The sequence below is a fragment of the Mya arenaria genome, chromosome 5 (assembly GCF_026914265.1).
Source record: "Mya arenaria isolate MELC-2E11 chromosome 5, ASM2691426v1".
Classification (NCBI taxonomy): Eukaryota; Metazoa; Mollusca; class Bivalvia; order Myida; family Myidae; genus Mya; species Mya arenaria.
The window spans coordinates 39105400-39123892 of record NC_069126.1 but is presented as its reverse complement, the minus strand read 5'-3'; the positions used below and the strand labels follow the sequence as shown (position 1 = coordinate 39123892).

The 18493-nt window shown below is 39.7% G+C and overlaps 1 protein-coding gene across 4 annotated transcripts in view; it reads right to left on the bottom strand.

Moving 5' to 3' along the window:
- LOC128234332 (cysteine sulfinic acid decarboxylase-like) overlaps positions 1-18493 on the bottom strand; it is a 45354-nt gene that overhangs the window by 1995 nt on the left and 24866 nt on the right. For 3 of the 4 annotated variants that reach the window (XM_052948507.1, XM_052948509.1, XM_052948508.1), the window contains exons 8-14: positions 18196-18330; positions 16065-16181; positions 15711-15775; positions 15356-15434; positions 12549-12630; positions 4102-4219; positions 3371-3425 (exon numbers count right to left, since the gene is read on the bottom strand). In XM_052948507.1, the coding sequence (XP_052804467.1) occupies positions 3371-3425; positions 4102-4219; positions 12549-12630; positions 15356-15434; positions 15711-15775; positions 16065-16181; positions 18196-18330 (651 nt within the window). The remainder of the gene's footprint in view (positions 1-3370; positions 3426-4101; positions 4220-12548; positions 12631-15355; positions 15435-15710; positions 15776-16064; positions 16182-18195; positions 18331-18493) is intronic. The other variant, XM_052948510.1, reaches the window with a different exon arrangement.

Sequence of the window (18493 nt, the reverse complement as noted above, 5' to 3'; positions counted from 1 at the left end):
CTGATTGAAAGTAAACTGGAACTAGCAGTGCTGCTCGTGCATGGTACGAGATCTGTTCTCTATCCTTTCTTTCCGCTTGGCTTGAGTCACAATCTCTCATGTGGTTGCGTATGCTGCGAAAACTGCCAAATCAACTTCCTCTATTACTACAAGAACTGACCTTCTCTTACCCTACCTCTATTCCCCTCTCCCTTCTCTCATACCCTCTCTCACACCCTTTGCCCCTCTCTTTCTCCCCTCTGCCTACAGCCACTCTCCTTTTTATCTACCCCTATGTTTTATCCTCATTCACCCCATCAGTCTCTCATTTCCCTATCTTCCTCTTCTCTCTATTTGTTCCTACCTCTCCCGTGCCTTCCCCTCCTTCATATATGTATTTCTTTATATATCGATCCCCATCTGTTCTTACTACTTTTTCATCCATTATTTCCATTATCTTTTTGTATCACTACCTCTCCCGCGCCTTTCCCTCCCTCATTCACATCTATATGTGTTTCTTCTTATAGCCCGCCCAATCTCTTCTTACATCTCTGTCGCCCCTTTCTCTATCTTCTTTCTCTTTCATTCATCCACTTCCTGCTTATCCCATCTTCCCTCTCTATTTATTCCCTTCAAATGTTCAAAACCAGATGAACCTTTAATTCTTCCCCGTTACCCTTTTATTTGAATCCCCCTTACTTTATATGAATCCTTTATCCCCTTTTGTCCTTAAATAATCTTTTCCCCTTGCCCATTTTACCTGTTAATCAATCCTTTCCACCTCCTCTATAACCTGTACATTAATCCTTTTTCCCACCAATTTTACCTGTTCATGAATCCTTCTTCCTCCAACTTTTACCTGTTCATGAATCCTTCTTCCTCCAACATTTACCTGTTCATGAATCCTTCTTCCTCCAACTTTTACCTGTTCATGAATCCTTCTTCCTCCAACTTTTACCTGTTCATGAATCCTTTTACCACAGAGAGAAACATACAGGCAGGTTATCACAGACAGAAACATACAGGCACGTTACCACAGAGAGAAACATACAGGCACGTTACCACCGAGAGAAACATACAGTCACGTTACCAAAGAGAGAAACATACAGGCACGTTACCACAGAGAGAAACATACAGGCAGGTTATCACAGAGAGAAACATACAGGCAGGTTATCACAGAGAGAAACATACAGTCACGTTACCAAAGAGAGAAACATACAGGCACGTTACCACAGAGAGAAACATACAGGCAGGTTATCACAGAGAGAAACATACAGGCACGTTACCACAGAGAGAAACATACAGACACGATACCACAGAGAGAAACATACAGGCACGATACCACAGATAGAAACATACAGGCACGTTACCACAGAGAGAAACATACAGGCACGATACCACAGAGAGAAACATACAGGCACGATACCACAGATAGAAACAGTTACCACAGAGAGAAACATACAGGCACGATACCACAGAGAGAAACATACAGGCACGATACCACAGAGAGAAACATACAGGCAGGTTACCACTGAGAGAAACATACAGGCACGATACCACAGATAGAAACAGTTACCACAGAGAGAAACATACAGGCACGTTACCACAGAGAGAAACATACAGGCACGATACCACAGATAGAAACAGTTACCACAGAGAGAAACATACAGGCACGATACCACAGATAGAAACAGTTACCACAGAGAGAAACATACAGGCACGTTACCACAGAGAGAAACATACAGGCACGTTACCACAGATAGAAACATACAGGCACGTTACCACAGAGAGAAACATACAGGCACGATACCACAGATAGAAACATACAGGCACGTTACCACAGAGAGAAACATACAGGCACGTTACCACAGATAGAAACATACAGGCACGTTACCACAGAGAGAAACATACAGGCACGTTACCACAGAGAGAAACATACAGGCACGTTACCACAGAGAGAAACATACAGGCACGATACCACAGATAGAAACAGTTACCACAGAGAGAAACATACAGGCACGATACCACAGAGAGAAAAATACAGGCAGGTTATCACAGAGAGAAACATACAGGCACGTTACCACAGAGAGAAGCATACAGTCACGTTACCATAGAGAGAAACATACAGGCAGGTTACCACAGAGAGAAAAATACAGGCAGGTTATCACAGAGAGAAACATACAGACACGGTACCACAGAGAATAACATACAGGCACGTTACCACAGAGCGAAACAGACAGGCACGTTACCACAGAGAGAAACATACAGTCACGTTACCAAAGAGAGAAACATACAGGCACGTTACCACAGAGAAAAACATACAGGCCGGTTATCACAGAGAGAAACATACAGGCAGTTTATCATAGAGAGAAACATACAGGCAGGTTATCACAGAGAGAAACATACAGGCACGTTACCACATAGAGAAACATACAGTCACGTTACCAAAGAGAGAAACATACAGGCAGGTTACCACTGAGAGAAACATACAGGCAGGTTATCACAGAGAGAAACATACAGGCACGATACCACAGAGAGAAACATACAGGCACGTTACCACAGAGAGAAACATACAGGCACGATACCACAGATAGAAACATACAGGCACGTTACCACAGAGAGAAACATACAGGCACGTTACCAAAGAGAGAAACAGTTACCACAGAGAGAAACATACAGGCACGTTACCACAGAGAGAAACATACAGGCACGTTACCACAGAGCGAAACAGACAGGCACGTTACCACAGAGAGAAACATACAGGCACGTTACCTCAGAGAGAAACATACAGTCACGTTACCATAGAGAGAAACATACAGGCAGGTTACCACAGAGAGAAAAATACAGGCAGGTTATCACAGAGAGAAACATACAGACACGTTACCACAGAGAGAAAAATACAGGCACGTTACCACAGAGAGAAACACAAGGCACGTTACCACAGAGAGAAACATACAGGCACGTTACCACAGAGAAACATACAGGCACGTTACCACAGAAAGAAACATACAGGCACGTTACCACAGAGAGAAACATACAGGCACGTTACCACAGAGAGAAACATACAGGCACGTTACCACAGAGAGAAACATACAGGCACGTTACCACAGAGAGAAACACAAGGCACGTTACCACAGAAAGAAACATACAGGCACGTTACCACAGAGAAACATACAGGCACGTTACCACAGAGAGAAACATACAGGCACGCTACCACAGAATAAAATATTATGTTTCTCATGTTTTCACATTCGGAGTAAATTGAACAGTCACATTATTGTATACAGAATAAAACGTTATCACGGTCGAATGGATCTTTACAGACACGTTACCAACTACCCAGTAATAACACTATGAAAAGAGAGCAAACAACCTGATTGGAAATGCCTACCTCGGGAATTACAAGCCGAAAGCTATCCGTTTTAGCCATGCGCTCAGCAAGATATCTGAAAAAATATTGTCATCTAAAGTTTAAGGACCACCCAAATGTATTTGACTTACTACTGTCTGCGAACATAACTTGTCAATCAGGTACTGAAAGCTCGACCATATTGCCTTTTTGCAACGAAAAGTCAATTTGTACCGTTATAAAGGCGATTTCGAACAGTTAAAAGGTTTCGATGTTATTGACTGGTTTATTTGAAACCAACGCAATCTGTAAATGTATCCATCCTTTGCAGGTGTATGAGTCCGCCCGTTAATTTTAAGTTCCACGTTGATTCGTAAAAGAATTTGCTCAATCGTTGACGCAGTCGGTTTTTTATGTGTAAAAACGATTGACATGCATTTGAATCGAAATTCACTTGATGTATTTTGGCAGAGCAAAAGCGTTCAAGTTTTAAGTGCATTTGCAAACAGAAGTAGAACGTTATGTTATGTTACGTTACGTTACGTTACGTTACGTTACGTTACGTTATGTTATTTTATGCAAAAGGAACATTATGTAGACTGGCAGACATGAAGACTTCGTGGTGAAGTATACGCGTGTATTTGTTTGATGCAATATTGTGTTATGAAATGCAGTGGTTTACAAAGTGATCAGTACTTGAAACATGAAGATCTTCTAACCATACGCAAAACACAAATAGCCTTTCATCTCGTCAACTGCATTGTGTTATTCACCTGGCGTTCCGGAAGCAGTTGTCAGTAATAGCGGCCATGCCGGCGTCCCCGATTGCGCGCCACATAACCCAAAGCTTGAGTGCGTCCACCTTCCGGCCGCACTGTACGGTCTTGTCGCCTGGAACACAGCCAGCACACAGTGTTTCGCATACTTCAGAAATAAAGTGTGTGTTTTTTTCGATACAAATGTCATCGAAATTCATTTAAAATATGGTGACCTGTAGATCGATTTCGACGGATAATATTTGGTAAACCAAAACTGAATTATTATTTTTTTCAGACGGTCTAATAACATTTTAGGATTCTATGAGTGTAGTTTGTGCATTTGGAAATATGTTACTGCCTTTTGCTATACATTTCTCATTTGATCTTCTTTTTGTTAAAAACTCATTTAATAATTATACAGTGATGTGCGTTATTATACATTAACAATTAAATCGCGGCAAGTTTAAGCCAACTGACGTAATACCGCTACGGTTTGTTCATATGTGGTGGCTTATAAGAATATAATCCAAATTTTAAATGAGATTGATGGGCACTATATATTGAATATGTATGTATGTGAACTCTTAGAGTTTTTCAATTACAACGAAGGTTTAATTTATTCTTATACAATTATTATTAAGCCTTTTAGTTTAAACTCATTTTCTTTACAACGAATGTGAAACAAATTATTACAACATACTACAGTTAAGTAATTCAACCAAGCCGAAAAGCTAGTGTCCAGGAATATAACAAAAAAAGGCTTATATTTGTCGGAACGTCTAGTTCTACAGTTAAATAATAAAAAGTGCCGAATCACGCTGAAATTAAGTTAAAATGACCATTTTCATCATAAAACAAAATACAAAATAAATTGATTATAAAATGAGAATACTTAAGAAAACATAGGTTTTCTTAGAATATACAGTGCATGCATGTTTGTTCATAAGTGTTTGCATTGTCTACATGGCTGCATGTCAAAACCAGCAAAGTCCTAGAGAAAAACATAATCCATTATTGGACAATAGAATAAGGTTGCAATAATAATCAGGTAAGATAGATATTAGAATGTTATTAATCAAAATGTCTCTAGCATTAAAACACACTAAATTCGTTTTCGCACACACAGAATCATTTCAAAACTGCAAGTTCACAAAGTATTTGTAAGAAGTAATTCTTTTCAAGCCAGAGCGAAAATGATCAAATGTTATCATTCCACTTGAGCACGGGTGATGAAATAACTTGATAATTTCAGCCTGGCTCGGGTGCAATAATAACCTTTGATATTTTTAACTCTAGCTTGTAAGGAACTTATTTTTCTTCAAATATTTGGTAAACTTTTGGTGCAATGTGAGCTTTGAGGTCTTACAATGCTCCTCACTTGAAATGTCGCCCAATAAGAGTTTAGAGAAAAGGAATGAAGAGGACACGAGAAACGCAAGATCATATTGTTCTCAGTCGTTGTCATAGAAAAGTAATAATGATATATGACCACTCGTGAAATAAAAAACAAACGATCTTACACTGAAATAAATGAAAACATCCATCTTTCTTCTTAAATCTAATATAAAAAAAAACAAGAAAAAGAAGAAACAAACAATTCACTGGATTTCACTCGGTGAAATAAATTTTGGCCTTTACAAATGTATTTTAATGTACGTCCATATAAGGTGTCACATGCATGCACAATGTACGTCCATATAAGGTGCCACATACACGCACAGTGTACGTCCATATAAGGTGCCACATGCATGCACAATGTACGTCCATATAAGATGCCACATACACGCACAATGTACGTCCATATAAGATGTCACATACACGCACAATGTACGTCCATATAAGATGCCACATACACGCACAATGTACGTCCATATAAGATGCCACATACACGCACAATGTACGTCCATATAAGATGCCACATACACGCACAATGTACGTCCATATAAGATGTCACATACACGCACAATGTACGTCCATATAAGGTGCCAAATACACGCACAATGTACTTCCATATAAGGTGCCACATATACGCACAATGTACGTCCATATAAGGTGCCACATACACGCACAATGTACGTCCATATAAGGTGCGACATACACGCACAATGTACGTCCATATAAGGTGCCACATACACGCACAATGTACGTCCATATAAGGTGCCACATACACGCACAATGTACGTCCATATAAGGTGCCACATATACGCACAATGTACGTCCATATAAGGTGCCACATACACGCACAATGTACGTCCATATAAGGTGCGACATACACGCACAATGTACGTCCATATAAGATGTCTAATGCATGCACAATGTACGTCCATAATAGGTGTCTAATGCACGTACAATGTACTTCCATATAAGATGTCACATGCACGCACAATGTACTTCCATATAAGATGTCACATGCATGCACAATGTACGTCCATATAAGGTGCCACATACACGCACAATGTACTTCCATATAAGATGTCACATGCATGCACAATGTACGTCCATATAAGGTGCCACATACACGCACAATGTACTTCCATATAAGGTGCCACATATACGCACAATGTACGTCCATATAAGGTGCCACATACACGCACAATGTACGTCCATATAAGATGTCTAATGCATGCACAATGTACGTCCATATAAGGTGTCTAATGCACGCACAATGTACGTCCATATAAGGTGCCACATACACGCACAATGTACGTCCATATACGATGTCTAATACACGCACAATGTACGTCCATATAAGGTGCCACATAAACGCACAATGTACGTCCATATAAGGTGCCACATACACGCACAATGTACGTCAATATAAGGTGCCACATATACGCACAATGTACGTCCATATAAGGTGCCACATACACGCAAAAAATACGTCCATATAAGGTGCCACATGCACGCACAACATACGTCCATATAAGGTGTCACATGCACGCACAATGTACGTCCATATAAGGTGTCACATGCACGCACAATGTACGTCCATATAAGGTGTCACATGCACGCACAACATACGTCCATATAAGGTGTCACATGCACGCACAATGTACGTCCATATAAGGTGTCACATGCACGCACAATGTACGTCCATATAAGGTGCCACATGCACGCACAACATCATATAAAGTGCCACATACACGCACAATGTACGTCCATATAAGATGTCACATACACGGACAATGTACGTCCGTATAAGGTGTCACATGCACGCACAATGTACTTCCGTATAAGGTGTCACATGCACGCACAATGTACTTCCGTATAAGGTGCCACATACACGCACAATGTACTTCCATATAAGGTGCCACATGCACGCACAATGTACGTCCAAATAAGGTGCCACATACACGCACAATATACATTCATATAAGGTGTCACATGCACGCACAATGTACGTCCATATAAGGTGCCACATACACGCATAATGTACGTCCATATTAGGTGCCACATGCACGCACAATGTACGTCCATATAAGGTGCCACATACACGCACAATGTACGTCCATATAAGATGTCACATGCACGCACAATGTACGTCCATATAATGTGCCACATACACGCAAAGTGTACGTCCATATAAGGTGCCACATACACGCACAACATACGTCCATATAAGGTGACACATACACGCACCATGTACGTCCATATAAGGTGCCACATACACGCACCATGTACGTCCATATAAGGTGCCACATACACGCACAATGTACGTCCATATAAGGTGTCACATGCACGCACAATGTACTTCCATATAAGGTGCCACATACACGCACAACATACGTCCATATAAGGAGTCACGTGCACGCCTAACATACGTCCATATAAAATGCCAAATGCACGCACAATGTACGTCCATATAAGGTGCCACATCCACGCACAATGTATGTCCATATAAGGTGACACATGCACGCACAATGTACGTCCATATAAGGTGCCACATGCACGCACAATGTACGTCCATATAAGGTGCCACATGCACGAACAATGTACGTCCATATAAGGTGCCACATACACGCACAATGTACGTCCATATAAGGTGACACATGCACGCACAACGTACGTCCATATAAGGTGTCACATGCACGCACAACGTACGTCTATATAAGATGCCACATGCACGCACAATGTACGTCCATATAAGGTGCCACATGCACGCACAATGTACGTCCATATAAGGTGCCACATACACGCACAATGTACGTCCATATAAGGTGTCACATACACGCACAATGTACGTCCATATAAGGTGCCACATGCACGCACAAATGTACGTCCATATAAGGTGCCACATGCACGCACAATGTACGTCCATATAAGGTGCCACATGCACGCACAATGTACGTCCATTTAAGGTGCCACATGCACGCACAATGTACGTCCATATAAGGTGCCACATGCACGCACAATGTACGTCCATATAAGGTGTCACATACACGCACAATGTACGTCCATATAAGGTGCCTATTACACGCACAATGTACGTCTATATAAGGTGCCACATACACGCACAATGTACGTCCATATAAGGTGCCACATACACGCACAATGTACATCCATATAAGATGTCTAATGCACGCACAATGTACGTCCATATAAGGTGCCACATACACGCACAATGTACGTCCATATAAGGTGCCACATGCACGCACAATGTACGTCCATATAAGGTGCCACATACACGCACAATGTACGTCCATATAAGATGTCACATGCACGCACAATGTACGTCCAGATAATGTGCCACATACACGCAAAGTGTACGTCCATATAAGGTGCCACATACACGCACAACATACGTCCATATTAGGTGACACATACACGCACCATGTACGTCCATATAAGGTGCCACATACACGCACCATGTACGTCCATATAAGGTGCCACATACACGCACAATGTACGTCCATATAAGGTGTCACATGCACGCACAATGTACTTCCATATAAGGTGCCACATACACGCACAACATACGTCCATATAAGGAGTCACGTGCACGCACAACCTACGTCCATATAAAATGCCAAATGCACGCACAATGTACGTCCATATAAGGTGCCACATCCACGCACAATGTACGTCCATATAAGGTGTCACATGCACGCACAATGTACGTCCATCATATAAGGTGCCACATGCACGCACAATGTACGTCCATATAAGGTGACACATGCACGCACAATGTACGTCCATATAAGGTGCCACATGCACGCACAATGTACGTCCATATAAGGTGCCACATGCACGCACAATGTACGTCCATATAAGGTGCCACATACACGCACAATGTACGTCCATATAAGGTGACACATGCACGCACAACGTACGTCCATATAAGGTGTCACATGCACGCACAATGTACGTCCATATAAGGTGCCACATGCACGCACAATGTACGTCCATATAAGGTGTCACATGCACGCACAATGTACGTCCATATAAGGTGCCACATGCACGCACAATGTACGTCCATATAAGGTGTCACATACACGCACAATGTACGTCCATATAAGGTGCCACATGCACGCACAAATGTACGTCCATATAAGGTGCCACATGCACGCACAATGTACGTCCATATAAGGTGCCACATGCACGCACAATGTACGTCCATATAAGGTGCCACATGCACGCACAATGTACGTCCATATAAGGTGCCACATGCACGCACAATGTACGTCCATATAAGGTGTCACATACACGCACAATGTACGTCCATATAAGGTGCCTATTACACGCACAATGTACGTCCATATAAGGTGCCACATGCACGCACAATGTACGTCCATATAAGGTGCCACATACACGCACAATGTACATCCACATAAGATGTCTAATGCACGCACAATGTACGTCCATATTAGATGTCACATACACGCACAATTTACGTCCATATAAGGTGCCACATGCACGCACAATGTAAGTCCATATAAGGTGCCACATACACGCACAATGTACGTCCATATAAGGTGCCACATACACGCACAATGTACGTCCATATAAGGTGCCACATACACGCACAATGTACTTCCATATAAGGTGCCACATACACGCACAATGTACGTCCATATAAGGTGCCACATACACGCACAATGTACGTCCATATAAGGTGCCACATACACGCACAATGTACGTCCATATAAGGTGCCACATACACGCACAATGTACGTCCATATAAGGTGACACATGCACGCACAATGTACGTCCATATAAGGTGCCACATATACGCACAATGTACGTCCATGTACGGTGCTACATACATATCTATCAATAAATCTAGACAAGTCAAAATGAGCATTTCTTTGTTGGAAATTTATTCAGCTTTAAAATTAAAGTATTGCATATCAGTTGAGTTATAATTTGAATTTAATGTTGCCCTTAAAGCTGCACTCTTACACATTGACCATTTTGACATTTTTTTTTATATTTCTTGTCCTGGCATAACCAAATGTTTGCGTAAATATCTTGAAACCATTGATATAAGACTGGTGACAAAATATCAGATCGCAGTTTTGAATATTTATTCGAAAATTGAAGTGTTGTGGCTAAAGGGGTTACTAAAGCTTTAAGAAAAATGAGTTTTTCGGCATAAAACGTTCTGTGAGATTGCAGCTTTGACTTAGCATTCAAGGTATTGTGCAAAAAATAGAAAGTTTATGCACAATTAATATAGCATTATACATTTTACACGTTGTTTAAACATTACCGAAAGATGTACTGTCCGTGACCCATTATTGAAATGGTTTTGATTAATTCACAATGCTGATGTACTGTCCGTGACCCATTATTGAAATGGTTTTGATTAATTCACAATGCTGATGTAGTGTCCGTGACCCATTATTGAAATGGTTTTGATTAATTCACAATGCTGATGTACTGTCCGTGACCCATTATTGAAATGGTTTTGATTAATTCACAATGCTGATGTAGTGTCCGTGACCCATTATTGAAATGGTTTTGATTAATTCACAATGCTGATGTACTGTCCGTGACCCATTATTGAAATGGTTTTGATTAATTCACAATGCTGATGTAGTGTCCGTGACCCATTATTGAAATGGTTTTGATTAATTCACAATGCTGATGTACTGTCCGTGACCCATTATTGAAATGGTTTTGATTAATTCACAATGCTGATGTAGTGTCCGTGACCCATTATTGAAATGGTTTTGATTAATTCACAATGCTGATGTACTGTCCGTGACCCATTATTGAAATGGTTTTGATTAATTCACAATGCTGATGTAGTGTCCGTGACCCATTATTGAAATGGTTTTGATTAATTCACAATGCTGATGTAGTGTCCTGACCCATTATTGAAATGGTCTTGATGAATTCACAATGCTGATGTAGTGTCCGTGACACAGTAGTGTTCCTGACACAGACAACATGTTGTTTTCATTATTTGTCCTTATTTTCATTAATTTTTGCATTTTCAAGTTCTGGATGAATAAAATGACGACAAGTGCTAATGCATTATTCGATATATAGAATGTACATATTTGTGTAGATATAACATTGTCTCCTACTAGAAAATATAAAGAAAAGCAATACGGTGAGTGTTATTTTCTAGAGGAAATTGCTTTGTATATATGAAAAGATTCACAAAACAATATGAAACAGAATGTTAATCAGTTTTATTTAGAATAATAAACAGAGAAATATCAAAGACATTAAAGCTGGCCATAGCTTAACAAACCTGGCATCAGACTATGAAAAAGATAATAGTCTACAAAATTTAAAGTAAACAAAAACATGGTACCAGTGGGAGAAATTCATTTTTTTAAGCTACAGTAACACCAAAGCCGGACCCTGGAATACACAATAGCCCAGATTAAAGCGGAACACCCCGGATCAAGCGATATTTTTATCCGGGAAGGTCCGAGTGGTTCTCGGAGAAATTGCGTCGACGGTCCCTCCACGGTCGCAAGACATTGGACCAGCCCGAACCCAACACGGCACCACAACGCATGAGCACAGATCAACACGGAGCCAACGTGGACCTAACATAGATTACGCCGGTACCACCACGGCAGCACAACCGACCATCCCGGATCAACTACGGACTGTCCCGGACCCAACACGGACCACCCCGATCTGTAACCAGCACGATGTACCGGACTGCCTAGGATCAACACTACGGGCCTCGTTTGAGCCAACATGGTCGCTACTAGATCCTTCCCGGACTATTCCAAGACCATCACGGACTGCATCGGACTGTCCCAGATCAACCTGGACCCAACATAGATCCAATACGGATCTGATCCCGGATCGGCCAATATTCAGTCCGGGACGATCCGTGACAGTCTGGGGGTCGGTGGGAATGGGGTGTTATCCAAGTACAACTAAGCTGCTCAAAATACTGTGAAAATAGCGAACAATAGTAAGACGAATACAGCCAATGATCACAACAAGTAATATATACGACAAACAATTATCATGAAGAAGGCGTTACTCACCTATATCATATTCTGTGTTGTAGTTTTTGTCTGGCTGGAACAGGTACTCTGCCCGGAAGCGATTACAGTCTTCCAGGAGGCCCTGGGGTCGGGGATGTATTCATAACATGCAACATTAAACACACGCGAAATGTAAACATTAAAAAAAACTTTCATTTACAAATTAGTTGGCTCAGAAAAATATGAGTAAAACAAATATTTTAACCCGGTTAAATAAGAGTATATAATAATTGAGAGTCTGTGCTTTTGTTGGAGTTATTTTTTGTGGAAGATAAAATTCGTGTTTATGCCCACGTCCTTGTCGGCGACGTCGGAATGATTAGGCAAAGTCGTTCAATATGTTAATTTCTTATACAACGTTAAAATTGGAATCCGCTATTACTACGAGTTTCATTTTAATATTGTTATGGCCGCAATTAAATATATTCATTAATCAAGTGAAACAACATAGTTAAAATTATTTTCTTTTTATGCAGGCAAGCACATATTTCAGAGTTACCGAATTTACTTCAATTTAAACGGAGAACTCGGTTATTACAAACTCATCATTTGTCAAACAAGAACTATATGCGGTGTGAGCATGCCTTTTCGATGTACATAGATCGTATTGGCACGAACTATTTGGAAGGTGTGTTCCCACTTTGCCAACCGATTATTTTTCCTATAGAAATTGTAGGTGGGGTTGGGGGATGTATTGTTTGTGGTAACAATAGAGTTGATAAGTGCTAATTGGTGAAAATGCTAGACTGGCCCCATTTTTTATTTAAAAAGTTTTAAGACAGTTGAGCCGTAATAGCATTTTTGCTACCATATACAGTATCAGAATGCATAATGAGTTTATACCTGTATAGGCTAGATTTTGACTCGTAGAATGTTGGTAATTTAGCCATAACTTCCTGGGTGGAATCATCCCACTCCATGGATCATGTGTCTGCCAACATATCATTGAAGATAGAGGGAACAGGTTGTGCTGACAGGTTGTGCTGACCCCCTGACTTGCTTTCGGACACCACTCATGATGTCCGCAGCAACAATGGCACTGTCATCTCTGGGATGAGGGTGTTCTCCAGATACTTTCAAAATTGGTAGGAATATCATTCCTAGTGTTTATCTTAGCGTTACAAACTCTGTCTACACAGCGCCAATAGCTACTCTCATTTTTCCTGGTTTTCAGGCTGTACATGGAACCATTTAAAACCAGTGTTCGACCTCCTCTGCTATTCTCAATGAACTTTACATTTACTAATGCGTTTGCCATTTTTGGTTTGACATGCCTGCTTAGGTGAAACTCCTTCTTATATACCATGTTAAACAATGACTTACAGCTAGTGAGCTGTTTGTCTTAGTTTTCATGTGTATATTATCAGGAATGTATTTATTAATTTTGATAGGGCTGACTTTAGTGTTGTTTGCATTGTTTTATGTGAATTAACATTAGTGTTTGAAAATCGGACTCCATTTGCTATCGATAATCGAATCGAATTGGACCAAGCATTTCGATTTACTATCGGACAATAATCGAAAGTTCATAATATCAGTAATTAATACATTCTTTATACATAATATCATCATGATCATTTAAATGGTTAAACCTGGAATCAGTACGTGTGATGCTATAGTCATGCATTTTGGAACAGTAAGTAAAATTCAATAACCTTTTTCTGTCTAAAATAACTTAACGAAAAAAATAACAACACAACACATACTTAATAAATCAACAAATGGTACACACCGCATCAAGTAAGCTATCTTAGCATTTTATCCATGTAAAAACATATTAAATATTTGTGAACCAGCTTAACATTCAATAACCTGTTATATTGAACATTCATTAGAATATCCTAATTTCATAAAACTTTTACAAAAAAAGTAAATTAGTCAATTACAAACGATACCAAAAAAGATTTAAAAACTGAATGCATCTAGCCGGGATCCCCGGTATTTGCAGGTAAGACCGGACCCACTACACCAAAGAGAAAGGTAATCGAAGATGGTTTTATGAAATATATAAACAATTAAAACAATTTGTAATTTTGGGAGAGTTTATTAGTTTCTAAGCAAAAGTGTTCACCGCATTTGTGTAAGAGAGTGACCAGTCTCTTGTTAAAATGAACCCAATGAGAATTGACCGGAAAGAAAAATTGACATTTACTCGACTTTGACGACAAAACCAAAAAAATACGTAGTTACCGGAAGTAACACTAGCGACATCGATTTTGGACAACCACTATCGATTGTCGCCGACATAGCATTGTCAGCGACGATTAATCGATTGTACTCGATAATCGTCTCATCACTAATTAACATAACTAAACACAATGCTATGGAATAGTAATTGTTAATTATAAACATTCCAAGTTTAAAGTGGATAATTGTAAAAGCTTATTAATTAAAGTTGTTGATTAATTTAGATTGATTAATGATAAAGATCATTTGGTTTATTGTATGATATAACTGTTACAATGAACATGTCAAAATCAACATTGTTTTTTGTTGAAACTAACTTCTAAATTTTAATATTAAAACATTTTATATCTGATAAGGAAGGATTAGAAGTTAATTTCAACTACAAATAAATTTGGGTGCCAGTCTAATGGTGAAAATACAGGTAAGTTGGAGGTGCGAGAACAAAATTGGTAGTAAGTTTAATTGGAGGCAATTAACGGTTGGCAAAGTGGGAACAAACCATTTGGGATACAGTTTGCGGTGACGAACTGTATGCGGCATTACAATGCTGTAATAATGTTCCGCAGATGACTGACTGCCTCCTGTCTAATATGGTACCCCAAAGGGTTAATAACTCTAACCTTTTGTTTTAGGACGAGGACAGAACACTGGAGCGGCGCGGCCGACATCTTGTGGAAGTTCCACGCCATTGAGTCCGTCCTGAAAACACGTTCGTACAATCACGATAGGCGAACTATTTTCTACAATACCAAAAGGACCATTGAGGCACTTGCTGTTCAAGATAGTAGAAACAGTTTTTCTTAAAAGTGTTTAAACAGATCTTCTTTTTTAGTGAATAACGTACCTTGTCAATTATATGCCTTCAAACGTTTGGTCAAAATAACATTTGTTACACACGTTACCTTACGTTACATTATAAAATAATACCAGTAAACTGTATGTTATATGGGTGACGGTGTATTAAGCGGCTCCAACCTGTGAATGCCGTCCATGAGATATTTGAGCGATGGGGACAGCAGAGCACCCCCACCCCAGCACGCCTGAAGGATATACACAGTGTATTGCGTGTAGTTACTCTCAAACATGCATACACATATTAATTAATGGCTCCGGGTACAATACTCATTTCGAAAACACTTGAATCCTACAATAATAAACAATAGCCACTTTAAGGGAAACGAATGATTGGTGATTAATGGAGTTGATATATGATCCATAGAGTTGCATAAATAAGAACATAAATAAAATATATCTGCTTTGTTGTAGGTATTTGCTTGTTCACAATATCAAGTTAACATTAGTCAACGTTTAAGATCCGTTGATACTCACGTCACAGTGCAACCAGACGTCGAGCTCCTGACAAACGTCAGCGATATCCGCGAGATTATCGTATGCACCGAGAACTGTGGTCCCTGACGTCGCCATCACGAAGGTCGGCAGTGCACCCTAGTGTAACGTACAACGGACATATAAAATACAATATCTTTAAGAGTGTTTACATTATTAGGCATTTTAACATAGCCTTCTAGTTAAATACGAAAAACAAATAGTAAAAAAGCCTCTCTCTCTCATCATCCCTCCCTCCCTCCCTCAAACACTGCAATGCGAGGAAACCAAGTTTACAATGAGTGTCAGACGAATTTCAGCCTGTGTTGAGATAATAATATATAAGATGATTTATTGCATATTATATTTATAGCATGTAAAAGGGCATTCCCAATGGGCAAGAAAACATGTAAAGAAGACAGGAAGCATGCATAATAAAGGAAATAGACATTAAAAGGGAAGGTTACCAACCATTTTTCAATTTTATTAACAGTGAACTTGACCTTGACCCTACGGGCACTCAATGCAGTTATATGAAAGGTATTCATAAACGTTTTCTATATACCAAGTTTGGTCCCAATATGTTAACCGGAACTAAGGTTATTATGTCAACCCTTAATAAAGTTTTTCAGTAGGAACCAATTTTCCATTTTTAGTAACAGTGACCGTGACTTTGACCATAGAGACCACAAACACAATCCAATTAAAGGTCTAAATAAACTGTTCGTATATACCATGTTTGGTCGCAATATGTCAACACTAACCAAAGTTATTTAGTACCAACCGTTTTTCTATTTAAGTACGGTGGTGACCTTGACCGTATGGAACCTATGGGCACATAATGCCATCACATAAAAGGTCCCCATAAACTCGTCATAAATACCAAGTTATTTTATCAATATGTCAACTCTCACTAAAGTTATATAGTACCAACCGTGTTTCTATTTTTAGTAAAAATGACCTTGACCTTGATCCTAGGGGCCCAAAAAGGCAATGCCATGAAAGGTAGCCATAAACTTTTTCTATCTACCATGTTGGTAGCAAAAAATCAACCCTAACTAAGGTTTTTCAGTACCAACTGTTATTCTATTTTTAGTAGCAGTGATCTTTACCTTTACCCTAGGGGCCACAAACGCAATCCCATTAAAGGTCTCCATAAATTCTTCCTATCTAAGAAGTTTGATCACTTTATGTCAAACCTAACTGAAATTATTCGATACCAAAGCTAAGTTATCGCAACCCTAAGAACAACGACGAATCTCATTCTAATAACCAGGTTTCACTTTTTAAAAATCCGGTTAAAACCCCACAAATTTCACATCGTATGTGAAGAACACGTTCATATTAAGTAAGTGTATGCTTTCAAACTTATTTGTCAAGTGGTAGTATCATCATCATCATCAGCAGCAGCAGCAGCAGCAGCAGCAGCAGCACAGTAACATCTTTGGCTTAAGATGTCGATTAAATGATGGCCGGTGATATCATTGTTCCGATTAAAAAGTATTTTTTCTGCGAAATGATAAATACATATGCGATTTCTGGCATGTTCTATAACATGCAAGGGTCTACTGTTTGATATTATTATGCATCGTTTCATTCAATTAGGTCCAAATATGTAAAACCAAACTAGGTTTCTCTACGAAGTGCAGTAAAAGCGCTGCTTCAATAAAATGGTACACACGCATGAATGTATTATAGTTTGTAGAACATTAAAAACAAATGAGTTATCTATGTTTCCATACATGGAAGTTATAAATGTCTTCAATGCTCAAAGTTGAAATGTTAAGTACTGTTATATAAGTCATGCAGTAATTTTGTAGTAGCGCCAGCTTTACTGGACATGGGTTCGTCACACTCTTTTACTTTATCTAGCAAGGCTTAAGTGACCTTGACCTTGATCGAGAGGTTTCTGTGCGACTATATTTAAGAAATATTACACACCACTGAGGTTCATATGTCATTTTAAGGACCGGCCAGTCAGCCAACGAAGGTGTATATGGACCGAGGCGTTAGCCGAGGTCCATTCACCTTCGGGGGCCTCACAAGGCGTTGAACGGAAGATGGGAAAATTGCTTGTAGGCAAAGCTACATAATAAATCCCCTGTTTCTCTTCTATATCTCTATAATGGCTGACCTGTTCCAAGTCTTGTTGTATCTTGTTTCTAAGATCGTCTGGTCGCATCTTGCCGCGGGAGTCTGTATTGACTTTGACGACACAGTCTGTGCCTAAACCCAGCAACATAGCGCCCTTAGACAGCGAATAGTGAGCCTGTGTACACATACAGTTATGGTGAACATTACCTCGAATCGCAGTGCATATTATCAGCTATTACTAGTACATTGTATTACACAAAATGGCTGATATCATTTGCAACCAGAATCGTAATATAGCGACCTTCATTCGAGTCTCTGTTCTATTTATTGCCATGTCG